We start from the raw sequence: 14,834 nt of genomic DNA, 5'->3' as shown, positions 1-14,834 counted from the left end.
GTGTCAAACCCAGCTCTGGCCTGCCTCAGGTTTCCCCGAAACCCTCTCTTTACACCCGCGGAGCGGCACGGCTGCTTTTTAATTTGTCCCTCTCGTGGGCTAACCGACTGACGCCTCTCGGCCAGGGCCTCTGTATTTCAACAAGGCCACAAAAGCCTCCGGTCCTCCGGCGCTCGCGCGCTCGCCCAGCTCCCTGCGCGGCCTGCCCCCTGTGCGCTCTGTTGCTTTTTTGGAGCGCAGACTTGTCCCATCAGCAGAAGAGAAACGTCGTGCCTGGCCAGAACGCTGTGGCCAAGCCTCATCTGTCAAAAAAAAAAACAGGGGCCAGACTCTCCAGCCGCTCGGTGGGCGGGATGGGCCCATACAGGGAAAGGAGGAAGAAAGAAAGAAAGAGAGGAGGGTGGTAGAGAGAGAGAGAGGGAGAGAGAGAGAGAAAGAGAGGAAGCTCCCAGATAAACAGACCGCAGCGCCTCAACTCCTAATCACCCTGTGCTTCCGTTTCCAGACTCTATAATTAGAAGGGCCCAGTCCCTTTTTTCTCCCCATTCCCAGTTGACGCAAATGCTTCTTGCGGCTTGGCACCTCGTTTGGGGCGTGGGGTTTCTACAGTTTACAGGCCCAGGGCCTGAGCGCTCTGGGTTTCTGGTCGCTCTGATACAGCATGAATAGCTAACCGCTGTCTTAATGCTCCGCTCTGCTTCACCCCTCCTCTCCTCCTCCTCCTCCTCCTCCTCTTCAATAATCTTGCATGACCCCTCTTCTCATCTCCTGCTTCACCCATCCCTCATTCATCTCTTTATCCCTCGCAGTCAGTCCGTCTTCTCATCATCTCGATGCAGAACTGGCATTCACTGCCGTTTTGGAAAGAAAGAAAGAAAGAAAAAAAGCTTTGAAGCTTTGCAAAGTTTGATGGAAGATTGCGCAAAATAATTCGGCTTCGGATACTTTTTTTTTCTCCTCGCAGAGAGAGGGTGTGTTTTCCATCTCCGCTCGCACGTGTTGCAGAATCCTTTTAATCTTATGCCATTCCAGCCTCCTCTTTTCACATTTGACATGCCACCCAATAAAGCCTGGCCACTAATTAAAACCTACTGCATCTTCCACATAAAAGCTTCCATGGGGAAAAAAACTCAGATGAAAATTACTAATTACCCTCATGTCAGTTATGGCTGGGACTCGTCAAAAAGGCAAAGGCTTTTTTGTAAACCGTCCTAATCCTTCTCCGCGTGCATCGGTGATGCGTCTCCTGGCGCTTTGACTTACGGCTTTTGTCTCTGGAGCCATTTGCGACATCTCGCAGGCTTCAGAAGGAACATCCTTTAGGGCCCCGTTGGACCAGCAAGAGAGCCAGTGGAGCTGTGGGTTTGTTCTGCTGTGGTTTGTTGAGCGTGTTGTTTACGGTAAGAGCCTATACTTTCTGGAGCTCGACGAGCTTCAAATAAAACGGGACTAAATGAATGGGCCTGTCAGTAGGGGTTACACTCGAGCCGAGAGCTGCGGTTCTGCGTCGGGGCAGATTTATGTTGCGCGCACACGCACGCAGACATACACTCGCACATAAACATACATAGATACACAGTGTCTCTCTCGCATACAGACAAAAACACCACAGACTCACACTGTCCTTGTCCCCGAGCGGCAGCAGACGACTCGGGCCACGACTTCGACCAGAGAGCAAATTATGATGTGAGGCATCAAGGCTGCGTTTTACAACTGTGACAAACGATAGCCTTGCCTCGTTTTAATGAGCTTGTTTGTTTGTTTTAAAGGCATAGTAGGCCTGATACGAGTGTGGCTCAGTCACAACATTGTTTTTGTGTTCACTGTATTGTTTATATGCTGTTTTGAAATTGAGTGGGAGTCTCTTTACATGTTCGATAAAATAAATACCAACAAACAGTGTTACTGTAAGTGACATCAATTATTGATTTGTAGATCGTTTGGTTTATCAATGTTTTATACACGGGCAAAATTAAATGAAGTGAAACTGCACTTTCTGGCTTAGGATGCAAGTGGTGAACCTACTGTATAAGGTTCATGTGGTAGGAATGACAACTAATCTGTGTGTGTGTGTGTGTGTTCCAGGCATGCTGCTGGTGACGGCCGACACACAGGGACATGACTTCCATGTCTTCCAGGTCCTCACACACCCCTGGGCGTCCTCACAGAGCGCTGTGCACCACCTCTACACTCTGCACCGTGGAGAGACTGAGGCCAAGGTCTCACTCACACACACACACACACACACACACACACACACACACACACACACACACACACACACACACCAATATGTCCCCTAATTCCAATGACATAAGTGATAGTCATCAAAGTTACAAAGAGTGCTGCAGACAATTGAAAAAACTGTTCCCACTTCCTGTATCCGTGTACAGCAAAGCGTTACATGAACCCTAGTGTGGGCTACCTATTCTGGGGGCGAATACACATTGTGAGCTTGTAGATTCGCTATTTTTGTCACCAGATTTGGTGTAGAAGGTAAAACGGAGGGTGCCTACTATAGACCCCTGGGGGACACCGGTCAACAAAGTATACAGGGTATAATATTTAAGTGGTTAACGCACAAACACATACATTCACACCATCACCATGGTGTGTGGAGGTGGGCGTTGGGGATGGGGATGCACGGAGGAGGGGGCCACCCACCACGGCGAGCGGGCCAGCCTCTCTGCTGTGACGCTGGACGTTAGCATGTGGCTTAGCCTGCAGAAGGCCTTTCATCCACTCTGCGGCTCTCTAAACACTGTCATTGAGGTGACACTGGTGAGCATCAGCCGCCAGCCTCACTTCTTACATCAAACCAAAACCCTCTCTTGTTTGGGAGGGATAATGGGTATCTTTAGCCATCTCTCACTCTCTCTCTCTCTCTCTGTCGCTCTAACCCTCTTCCTACTCTTTACTATCTGTATGTGAGTTCCAGCGTGTTTGCGTGTGTCCGAGCGTGTGAGCTTGCATGTGTTTTGAGTGTGAGTTCATAATTAGGAAGTCTTGTACCATAAACATGGGTGTGATCCTCTGTTGTTCTCGCCCGCCCGGCAGGTTGTTCCCTGTGGGTGGGTGGGTGTGTGTGTGTGTGTGTGTGTGTGTGTGTGTGTGTGTGTGTGTGTGTGTGTGTGTGTGTGTGTGTGTGTGTATGTGCACGCGCGCACATGCATGTGTGTTGTTGTTCACTCGGAGGGGACAGGAACACAAACAGGGCAGGGCGTGAACCCCCCCCACCCCCAATTGATCTAAAGACTGATGTAGCAGCAACTCATTGCACTCACAGCTGCCTGGATGCTGTGCATGGTTCCCCCGCTGGCCACCTCCATTCATCGGCTTCCAAAGCAAACACGTTTATAGCCGAGACAATTTGTAAGAGAAATAGGCCGTAGCCAGGCTCAAATAGCATTCAATGACAAACTGCTCTGTTTTCTTCATGTGTTGCCTTGTGTGTGTGTGTGTGTGTGTGTGTATGTGTTCCGCTTTCTTTCTCCACTCCTGTCTTTCCTGTGCACACACACACACACACACACACACACACACACACACACACACACACACACACACACAGTGGTGAGGAAAATCAAATAGAGATGCTATCTGGAGGGATGGATTCTTTTTGACATGCCACTTTCCAACCCCCCCCCCCGTCCCTTCTCTCTCTCCCTCTCTCTCCCCTGGCTAATTGAATTCTGAGGCTAAGCAGAGCTTCCCAGTGAAAAATTGTAACCATTAAAATGGTGCCTCAGAATGTGTTGGATTGTGGATGTGTTGGGACCACGCTTAGATCCCAGTTGAAACCGGACCACAGGAACTATGGCCAGCAGCGAGCTTCATTCAGCACCAGTCTCTTGACTGTATTAAGAACCATCAACTTTCCTGACTGAGTGCTCTTATGATCTTAATATTCCTGAAATATGATCAACTCTGGATTCAGTCAGTCTTGAGAGCCAGCCGTAGTATTCCTGTCAAATTTAGGACAGAAAGACTCTGTACTGTATATGTTACCGCTGTCGGGCAGAAACCTCGTGTCTCCATTCCAACTTTTCCTCGTAAATGAATGCCTGACTTTGTCATATGACAGTGTCGCTCAAAAGTAGTGATAACAGCCCACGTACAAGCCCACAACAGGTGGTTTATGTGATGCCGTGTGAGCTTGTAAATCAGCAAACTTTTCAGTTTTTGAGTAAATGTGAAAATGTTTTTAAATATTCACCTAGGCACTCGGGTGTCATCGCAGAGGTTGTGGGTTCGAATCCACCGTGGTGCATACGGCTTTGTGTGGAGCGGCGTCTATACCCGTGTTTGGGGGAGGGAAGCCGGGCAGGGGGGGGGCCACTGCATGTATTCCCACGGGTTGGGGCGGCACAGGGTGTTGAGCGGGAGGAGTAGCACGATGGCTCGACGTCCTCCCGGTGGAGGCTCCTCACTGGTGAGTCAATAGGATACAACGGCAGTAACAACACACACATGTGTGTGGGGAGGAATTAATTGGCAAAAAAACAACTAAATTGGGGAGAAAAATTGGTAAAAAGCACACACACATATATATATATATATATATCTCTGCTGTCTGGCAGAAACCAGACAGCAGACCAAAATGTTTGTTTTTCAGGAAATGACAAAAACAAAACAAAAAGTGGAGTTAGGAGGTTTTGTTCATCATTGATAAGTACCGCTAAATGGACCTCCAAGCTCACAATGAGGTTGGAGGTCAAAAGGGGGTGGAGCCTGGAGTCTCCACCCCCCTTTGGTGGACTTAGCTGGTTTAGCAGAAAGTTTGAGGATCCAATGGAGTTAGCTGGTTTTGTCTGAAGCACTTTTTAATACTTTCCATTGGTTCAATATTGTTTTAATCAACACACAGACGTAAAGGGTGTTCAATAGCACTGATTTATGGAGAAAAAAATGCAAAAGCAGAAAAATTTAGTTAGCTGGTTTCTGCCAGACAGCAACGATATATCATATACATATGTAAACAAAATTCACCTATATTGACACTAGGTTGAAAGTGGTCAATACTGTCTGTGTGTTTGATAAATATTGAACCAAAGAACTCTCTTAACTGATTCACTGCCAATCACGTAGATCTACGCGAACCTATTTAAAGCCGCCACGTGCCAGTCGCGTAGATCTACATGAAGTAAAAAATATATTTTTTCAATTTGACCCAAAGACCAAGGAGATATGATTTTTCGAAGATCTAGACTCCTATCCACTTCCTTGTTAACTTAAAACTTAAAAATTCTGTATCTCGGCTCCTGAGTACTTTTTTTTTTTCAATGAAAAATCTCTGGCACTGGCTAAAAAAATATGAAAATATATATTATAACTACATTATATCCATTGGAATACATTTTTTCAGGATTTTTTTTCCATTTCCTGAAAAGTAACTGTTTTGAACATACAAGGTTTCTGCCCGACAGCAGCGATACCACAGACTTATCACCAGTTGTTCAGAACACAACTGCAGCAAAACAGCAAGACCTTTCTCCTCATTCTAAAACTAAAAGTCCCACGGAGGTTGTCGCCGTAGAAACCCGAGGTGGGGTACCAGTTGAGTTCAGGAAAGAGAGAAAGAAGTGGGGTCAGAAGGAGAGGGGGGTCGGTGGGTTTGGAGTGTGTGTGTGGGGGGGGTTCCGGCAGAGCGAGAGGCTCCCCGCTGGGCCACAGCAGGCCTAGCCAAACGCCCCACTCAGTCACAGCGCCCAGCACTCCCATCCAGCCTGGGCTCTTTCATGTGGAGTAGCAGAGTACATTTGATTATAATCTGGAAGAGAGAGAGGACATGGGGCCGTGTGAGTAAGGGCCTGGATAACACATGTAGCCACTCATTGCGACATGGAAACACTAAAGCCCACCACGCTTTGTTGGCTGATAGATATCTTTAAAAGCCAGCTGATGAAAAGTGACGAAAAATAAAACATTCATCGGTCCCCTTGATGCTGTCGTGTCCAGTGAATGGCCGGTAAATGTGAGGATCTGACTTATTATAAATACATATTTATACTAAATTAAGATTACTGCATACTGTAGCTTCCCTTGTCATTTTCCTCATTGTCGGCAGTACATTTATTAAGGGGACATAAACAATAAGATAAGCCACAGTTCAGCTTAATTTATACTCCCATCGCTTGACGTAGATTTTCAAACTTGATTTTTTTCTGCCTAACATTTTTCAAACATAGCATTTTTGAACAGGGCTTTAGTAGTTAAATAAAATAAAGTTCAGTTTATGTGTATTTTATAGTTGTTTGTTCAGAGTGCTTGCAGTGCAGTACCCATTATTGTACTTGGAGGCTGGTCTATGCCATCAATACTACTCTGACCGACTTCACACCTGCCACGGCACTCCGTCGGGTCCATGGTGAATTTGAAGCTGATCGGTCAGATATGCATGGGAAACACGGACACGCTCAGAGTCTGCCTATTTATAGTTTAATAGATAGACTTAATTAAAAATGTCTATCCATCAAGGTTTATTTGTATTTGTTATTTATGTTTGTTTATCCTTCACTCGTCACTCTGACTCAGACATAACCATAAACAAACCCAATATGCCCATACATAGGCATGCACTATGACTCAGACATAACCATAAACAAACCCATATATATATATGGCATATATGGAGATCCCGTTATCCAGAGCCACAGATCCGACCGCTATGCATATATATGGTCATGTGCATATCTGAGACCGACCGACTTCATGCAAACTCGGCTTGCACAGCGGCAAGGACTCGAAGTTGTTCGGATATGCGGTTGTCCAGAACCGCCGATCCGACCGATATTTCCATATATGGGCGTATATTATTAGTGTCCGGGTAGCTCAGTCGGTAGAGCTCTCGCCTTTGTACCGCAAGGTCATGGGTTTGATCCCGGTCACCGCCAACTCATTGTTGCGAACGCAGCGGAAGGAGGCGCGCCGAAGGCGCCCCTCCGCGCAAGTGGAGCTTACTATGAAACCGTGCTCGGGTTGTGTGTCTCTCTCTCTGCGTCTCTGCGTCTCTGTGTTCATGCTCTCATTGGCTCATGTGGCCCATGTGACTCGCATGCGTGCACTGCCTGTAAGCAGCCTCCAGAGTGCGCCAGAGTGCAGGAATTTAGACAATGCACACCAGCCTGCCCCACACACACACACACACACACACACACACACACACACACACACACACAATGTTCTCTCCACATCACGGTGAAATAACACGGATTACAAGTCCGTAAATACACAATATTTTCGAGCTGCGTTCGCTTCCAGCGTTCGCGCGTCTTACTTGTATTAGTAGTAGCACGGCTTGGGTGCGGCAAGTCGTGTGGGAAGTACTGGGAACTGATGGTAGGTGTGGCGCACCACCTCAGCAATCCATCTTCCAGGGGTCTAGCACATTGTAATGGGGACAGATTCCCGTGTTATGGGCTGATACCGACCAGAAGCCTCTCCTGACCTACTTATATATGGATATCCAGTTGTCCAGAACCGCCGATCCAACCAGTATGCCCATATCTTGGGCATACCAATATACAGGGTATAGGCATATACTAATGGCATCAGGGATCTCCATATATGTTCATAAAAGGGACGCAGGTAGACAGAAAGATAGAGATCTCCATATATGGGCACAAAAGGGACACAGACAGACGGTACAACGGTAGAGGACTCAAACATATAGGTCGGATCGGCAGTGCGACGTAAGCGTGAGGGCCGGAACTCTAGATGGCCCGAACCTTTAGTAAGTTAAATGTTGTCAAATAGACAAGACCAGGAGACCTGGTTCTGCCAGACCCAGACTTCACATGACGTGTCAGCCTGTGTCTATGCCCATGTATGGACGAAAGGGGGACAGACTTTTATGGCTGGGGCCTAAGGACAAAGTGACCAAAACCTGTTTTTTGCCCATGTATGGAGAAAACAGGTACAAAACATGCCCATGTATGGACGAAAGGGGGACAGACTTTTATGGCTGGGGCCTAAGGACAAAGTGACCATGCCCATGTATGGAGAAAACAGGTACAAAGCCTCATGTAAGCCAGACCCCCTGGGTCCGGCAAAAACTTCAGTCTAACATCTTTGGGCAAAATCTGGCATCGGTCTAGTTTAAATCAGGTTTCAGAACATAACAGAGGAGCAGAGAGTTCTCCTTCATCCTCTCACACAGTGACTTTGCAATACAGGACAAGCAGCGCTTACTCAACGAAACGCCCGCAGGCCTTGTTGGGTTCAGTAATATCGACTAGACACGCGTGTACACACACACCCACACACACACACATACAGGTAGACGCACACATCCAGTGCCTGCCTCTAGTTAATGTACGACTCAACGGCAGGTCCTCTGACTGGCAGCCCACTCGGCCTGCTTTGAACTGAGCCGTCGTAAACACTGAGTGCCGACCTTAGCCTAGTGATAGGGCCACGGGGTTATCACCACGCAAACACGCACGAGCTCACACAAGCACCGCTGGGTGATAAAGTCTCCAGTTTAGATGGGTGGAGGGACGCTTCCTTATCTCTCCCCGGAGCGTCCAAACATGTGGCCGGCTGCCAGTGACCCGGGGGCCCGGGCCAGGTAAACAGAGCTGCTGCTGATAGCAGCCTCGCGGCTCTGAAGTAAAGAGGCGTAGAGGAGCGCAGGCCGGAGGTTGCAGGGCAAACTGGACAGCACTGGTCACGTAGGTCAAAGACCCCCATCTAGAATCTGACTGTGTTTATCATCAAATAAAACTGGGAAATATATACTATTTTCATATATAGTAAATGCAGTATGTAGATCAATTCTTATTTCCTTGCATTTTCCCCAACTTTTCCCTCTTTGCAGAGGCACAGTTTCACCTAGTTTCTCTTTCACTCGCTTGCTGTCTCTCTCTCTCTGTCCTTATCGTTCTGTCCATCAGTAAGCATTCTTGTCATGCCAGGGGGGTTCCTCTCAGGTGAGCGGAGCGCCCTAATCTCCCTCATCAGTGTCACTTTGAACACACTCCTCTCCAGCGTCTGTCTGTCCAGCTGTCATGGATGTCATCATGTCCTCTGTGGACAAGGACAGGACAGGACAGGGGTGCTTATTCATTCTCACTCTCTGGAATCTTTCTGTCCAGGCTGACCCATGTGTGTGTGTGTGTGTGTGTGTGTGTGTGTGTGTGTGTGTGTGTGTGTGTGTGTGTGTGTGTGGGCGGGTGTGCTTATGTATGTTAGTCAGACACTAGCCAGATAAAACACTAGACACAGTTGCATTCCGCCCTCATTAAGATAACGCTATATGGAAGATATCTGCAAGTATCTGTCACGTTAAGTTTGTACACACACACACACACACACACCCACCTCCCAGGTGATCCATCGTCTGATTCCCGTCAGATTAATTACATTAGACAGTGGATTGTAGAACATACATTTCTACGTCTGACAGGATGATTATGACCTCTTAGACACGCACACAAAGTAGTCTTTCTCTAAGGCAAATCATCCATAATGAGCCAGGACATAGGTCAGGCAGCGTAGCCTCCTGCTCCACTTCTGGCTCTTTGTAAAGTAAAGAAGCCGTCTGGAATGCAGAGGATGGCCCATTAACTGTCACTGCTGCATGGGGACAATTACCTAATCTGTCCTGGCAACACATGAATCAGGCCTGCAGGTACAGAGCTGTCTGTCTGTCTGTCTGTCTGTCTGTCTGTCTGTCTGTCTGTCTGTCTGTCTGTCTGTCTGTCTGTCTGTCTCACTGACTGTTGCCTGTCTGTCTGTCTCACTGACTGTTGCCTGTCTGTCTGTCTGTCTGTCTGTCTCACTGACTGTTGCCTGTTTGTCTGTCTGCCTCTGTCTGTCTGCCTCTGTGTGTCTGCCTCTGTGTGTGTGTGCACGTGTGTGTGCGCATGTGTGTGTGTGTGTGTGTGTGTACGCCATTTGACTGACGTTTTGTGTCAATGACTGATTAACTGACTTCTGTCTGCCTGTCTGTCTCTGATTGACTGTTTCTCTCTTTTTTAACGTTCATTTCTCAAGTCAGCAAGTCACTTTATCATGACTTTTCATCATGCTTGCTTGTTCTCTGTCTGTCTGTCTGTCTGTCTCTCTCTCTCTCTCTCTCTCTCTCTCTCTCTCTCTCTCTCTCTCTCCATCTCTCTCTCTCACTTCTATTGTCTGGTCCATCCTATCTCTGTCTGGTCTCCTGCATGTCTCACATGCTCAGAGAGATGCTATCTCCTCAAGTGTTTGTTCCATGCGAGACAGTCCACACTTCACAAGAAAGACTGATTGTCCCTTTTTCAAACAGGTCCCCGGCACCATCTCTGTCAAAGATAAAATAAAAACGTCTCAACCAGTTGGTACGCCTAATGTCCAGGGTTCAAACCTACCTGTGTCCCATGATGTCAGGTCTTTCTGCTACTCCCCCTTAACTCTGTCAACACTGTACTGTCTGAACACGTTTAGAACATGTCTGAAAAATCATCTTTACATGCATTTTATTTCAGATTTTCATCATCCAAGCAATTTAAGGGGTAACTTACCCCCATTCCTCAACAAGGGCAAGTGTTGTAACTTGTAATTTCTACTTATTAGGTTGTGGCTCTGCAGGAGGCTAGCTAGCTGTCCGGAACTAATTTCACAAACCGTTGGACCAATCAGAGCCACATTTCTTTGGCTCTTTTTTTCAAGATATGTTTATACTGTTTGAAATATGAAACTTTTATTTGATTATGGAAGTCAATGGGAGTGGACTGATCAGGCTGAAACCTTGCCCACATTGTGAGTCATACGTCATTGATATGTCATGGATAACTAACGTCAGCATCACAGGCTAGCCACTTGAAATCCAAGTTCCACATTGGAGCCGTGCCAGTGCCATTCCCATGTGGATCCTGAGATCGTACATGATTAGACTTTTTGTAAAGAAGAAAGAAAAAAAAAATCACCCTTCCAAAGTCTCCTATCAGACCAATCACTGGCCCTCTATAGCTTTGATTGATTCAGTCCAGTGCCTACGCCATGCATCTGTTATTGTGACGGAGAGTTCTGTGTACATGAGGGATTAGTCAGTAAGACATTGGCTGCATGGATATGCAGATGACTGGGTTCCACAACGTCACATTGGGTCAGGGGTAAACACTTGTGAAGACGCCACAATAACACTTAAGTGTTCACCCACCCAGAGTCTTCAGCAAGCTGTGTTTTGGTACTAATCCACTCCTAAACACTTGTGTGTGTGTGTGTGTGTGTGTGTGTGTGTGTGTGTGTGTGTGTGTGTGTGTGTGTGTGTGTGTGTGTGTGTGTGTGTGTGTGGCGTAGGCCCAAGCTCACCAGACACCACTAAACAAGTGTGTGTTGGGGGGGGGGGGGGGGAGGTGCAGACTCTGAGGCGCACACCAACTGTCAATCTCACTAATTGCCCACACCCCGCATCACCCAGCCATTGTCTGACTGTCACTTTGACCCCATTGTGTGCTGAGCGTTAACCTCAAGAGCCCTTTTCCTGCAGGGCCTAACCCCCCCCCCCCTACACACACACACACACACACACACACACACACACACACACAGACCCCTCGTCCTTGTACGACCTCAGTGGTGCCCCAGCAGTTCCCTGCTGACAGTATACAAATTGTTTGTCCCTCAACGTAATTGTGGACGTGACATATTGCAAACCCTGAACAAAAGTGCAATAACGCGATTGTTAACCAAATGAGAGGCTTAGTGTTAAATCCCTGGTATTAATGAGAAAACAGTACAACCCCCCCCCCCCCCCCCCCCACCCGATACCCTCCCTATATGTCTATAACTTTCTCACCTCCATTATGTCTCTGTCCTCTTACTCTCTTCGGCCTCCTATCCACGTCTGTCACTTACCCTTCTGCCATCTCTATTATCTAACTCTACCATACGACTTCCATCTCTGTCCCCTACCTACGTCATCTCTGTCCCCCCACACTCTGTCCCTCTCTACCTTCCCTCCATCCTGACCTTCATCTGCCTCCTCTACCCCTACCATCCTCTTCCATCCACTCTAAAATCTCCATTGAAACCAAATATACGAAATGATACTTTAAAGTGATACTGTGTAATTGCATTTTCAAATAAACAATATCATCTTTCACTGATATATTTTTCACATTAACCATTGCACATAAATGTAGCACCACTTTTAGTCTTGAGTGTCTGTCCCCAAAACTTTTACCAAAATTACACAAAAAAATCTACCGGAATTGTATTTATATATAAAATATACTCAGTGCTAGGACCCTGCAACATTCATTTTGAAGTGGTACTTCCGTGGGTTTGTTTGGAACTGAATTCTGAGAATCACAGTTCTAACAACGGAGATAAGTATGGAGTACGGAGATACACAAAGACTGCTAAATTTGAATGACTTTCTATGATATTTAATATTGTATAATATTTGTATAATAGATAAATAAAGTATTATTAGGAGTAACATATTTAACTTTTGTATACATTATAATAAAATATATTATATGAAATAATATATGAAATATCAATAAACGATATCCTCCGTGTGCTCCAGGTCCAGGACATGTGCTTCAGCCAGGACAGCCGCTGGGTGGCCGTCAGCACTCTGCGGGGCACCACGCACGTGTTCCCCATCAACCCGTACGGAGGGCCGCCCTGCGCGCGCACGCACATGTCCCCCCGCGTGGTCAACCGCATGTCGCGCTTCCAGAAGAGCGCCGGGCTGGAGGAGATCGAACAGGAGCTCAACAGGGCCGCGGCCGCCGGCGGCGGCGGAGGCATGGGAGTGGGTGGCTGTGTCCTGGGAGCCGGCGGGGGGATAGGAGGACGCTGCAGTCCCATCCCCGGACTCTCCAGCAGCCCCTCGGGATCCCCGCTACACGGTGAGTAAGAGGAGTGTTGTGTAGCTATTATGTCAATATTATAATTGATATGGTGATTATGAGATTAGCTAGTGTCTGGGATTTCTGACATCATAATAGGGCTGGTCAATATATTGATATGACAGTATATACGATATTGTGATATGATACTAGAGATCGCCTGGGATATTAGATATCATAAGATCATGATATGGCAATAGTGTTGTCTTTACCGGGTCTTAATGTTTTATTTTGTACTTTCAAAAAGTGTCATACATTAAAGAAAATGGCCTCTTCCGGGTTAGGAAATGTGATGGGCGAGGCCTATTTGGGGCTTCTGTTACGCGTTTTGCGTCTCCTCGGTGCGCAGCCCCGTGCGCAAGCTTGTGAGTCGAGCCCATTGGTCGAAACCGTTTTCGCTCGTTCATGTACAGTGGCCCCAGCCGTTTTTAGCTGCAGTACCTGTCAATGGCCAGCATGTCCAATGCGCTTCAATGCAACCACCGGGTTCTGGGGGCTTGGTTTGTACCAAGGGGCCAGCCTAACATATTTACATTGAAGCCGATACGGAAGAGAGAGAGTTCATGTGAATGGCCCTTATGGCGCTGTTTTACCCCTGCAGGTGTCAGAAAGAATATTCTCTCATTGTAAGCGGATGGGTTTTTGACAAACTTTAGACTAGATTTTCTTACCTTAATAAAAATTGTCATAAATACTATATGCTTCCAGTCGCTAGTTTAAAGTCTCCTTTCAATCATCATGATATGCGTTTTGTTAAATTATGGTCCCATTTATTTGAAAATTGACGATAAAGTAGGCTATGCTCCAGGAGGGGCGGGATGATTTGATTGACAACCTACACAACCAATAGCGTTCATTCCCCGCCCCCGCTCTTGATTGACAATCTACCCAAACAATAGCATTCATTCCCCGCCCCCGCTCTTGATTGACAAGCTACCCAACCAATAGCATTCATTCCCCGCCCCCGCTCTTGATTGACAACCTACACAACCATTAGCATTCATTCCCTGCCCCCGCTCTTGATTGACAAGCTACACAACCAATAGCATTCATTCCCCGCCCCCGCTCTTGATTGACAAGCTACCCAACCAATAGCATTCCTGGTCACATGTCTGGTTGACCCGCCCCCGCTTTGGTCACGTGTCTGGTCTCAAGCAATAGTGTTTTGATTTCCGACGTGCCCTTTGGTATATATTAAAGATGGCGGATTGCACATTCCTGAAAAATCGGCTTCATTTACGGTCTGTAGAAACCAATGGCGTGACGCTGTCCATTCTTTTTATACAGTCTATGGTTTGTACCCGTTGTCAGAGAACATTATTCTACCCATTGTCACGAGTCTTAGTGCATTACCCATAATCATAGTACTTGGAGGCCAGTTTATGGTGTCAGTGTATGACGTCATGTTGATGACATCAGGGATCACCTAGTGGGCATAAAAGGGACACAGACAGATAACAGAGATTTGTTTTCCGATCATCATGATGAGGACATGATGAGTCATCCGTGCTCAAACCACGGTCCTCCGTGTCAGCTGTCAGCCACATCTAAATATGGATGTCATACTCTCACACACACAAAAACAACAGACACACACAAATAATCTGCGCATTCTTCAGGGAAATCCATATATGTTGATCCATTGCCGCACGACGGTTCTGGACAACCGCCGTTCCGACCGACTAACAACTCTGCACATCACTCCCTCAGGTCCTTGACAATATGCACGCCAAGTTTGAAGTGATCAGTCAGATGTTACGCAGCAGACTTGTGGACACACACTCACAGAGATTCTTTTAGATAGATGGCCTAAAACTGAGTGGAAACAATACAGAGATTTAAATAACTGTATTGCAGAACCAATGCAAAGACTTTTGGGGCCGTCTTTCATATTGGGGCGTTATTAGTGGGAGTAGGTTTGTTAGCTCTGGTTTGCTTTGCTGTTCTAGGCCCGGCCGACACTGACTTTAGATTTCCCCAGATGTATCAGTA

The 14,834-nt window shown here is 46.9% G+C and overlaps 1 protein-coding gene across 2 annotated transcripts in view; it reads left to right on the top strand.

The window, feature by feature from the left end:
• bcas3 (BCAS3 microtubule associated cell migration factor) overlaps positions 1-14,834 on the top strand; it is a 318,853-nt gene that overhangs the window by 71,900 nt on the left and 232,119 nt on the right. For both annotated transcript variants that reach the window (XM_080427841.1, XM_080427840.1), the window contains exons 14-15: positions 2,086-2,219; positions 12,515-12,842. In XM_080427841.1, coding sequence (XP_080283967.1) covers positions 2,086-2,219; positions 12,515-12,842 — 462 coding nt within the window. The remainder of the gene's footprint in view (positions 1-2,085; positions 2,220-12,514; positions 12,843-14,834) is intronic.

The sequence above is a fragment of the Gymnoscopelus braueri genome (genome assembly GCF_963280865.1).
Source record: "Gymnoscopelus braueri genome assembly, chromosome: 5".
NCBI lineage: Eukaryota > Metazoa > Chordata > Actinopteri > Myctophiformes > Myctophidae > Gymnoscopelus > Gymnoscopelus braueri.
This window is presented reverse-complemented; position numbering and strand designations above follow the sequence as displayed.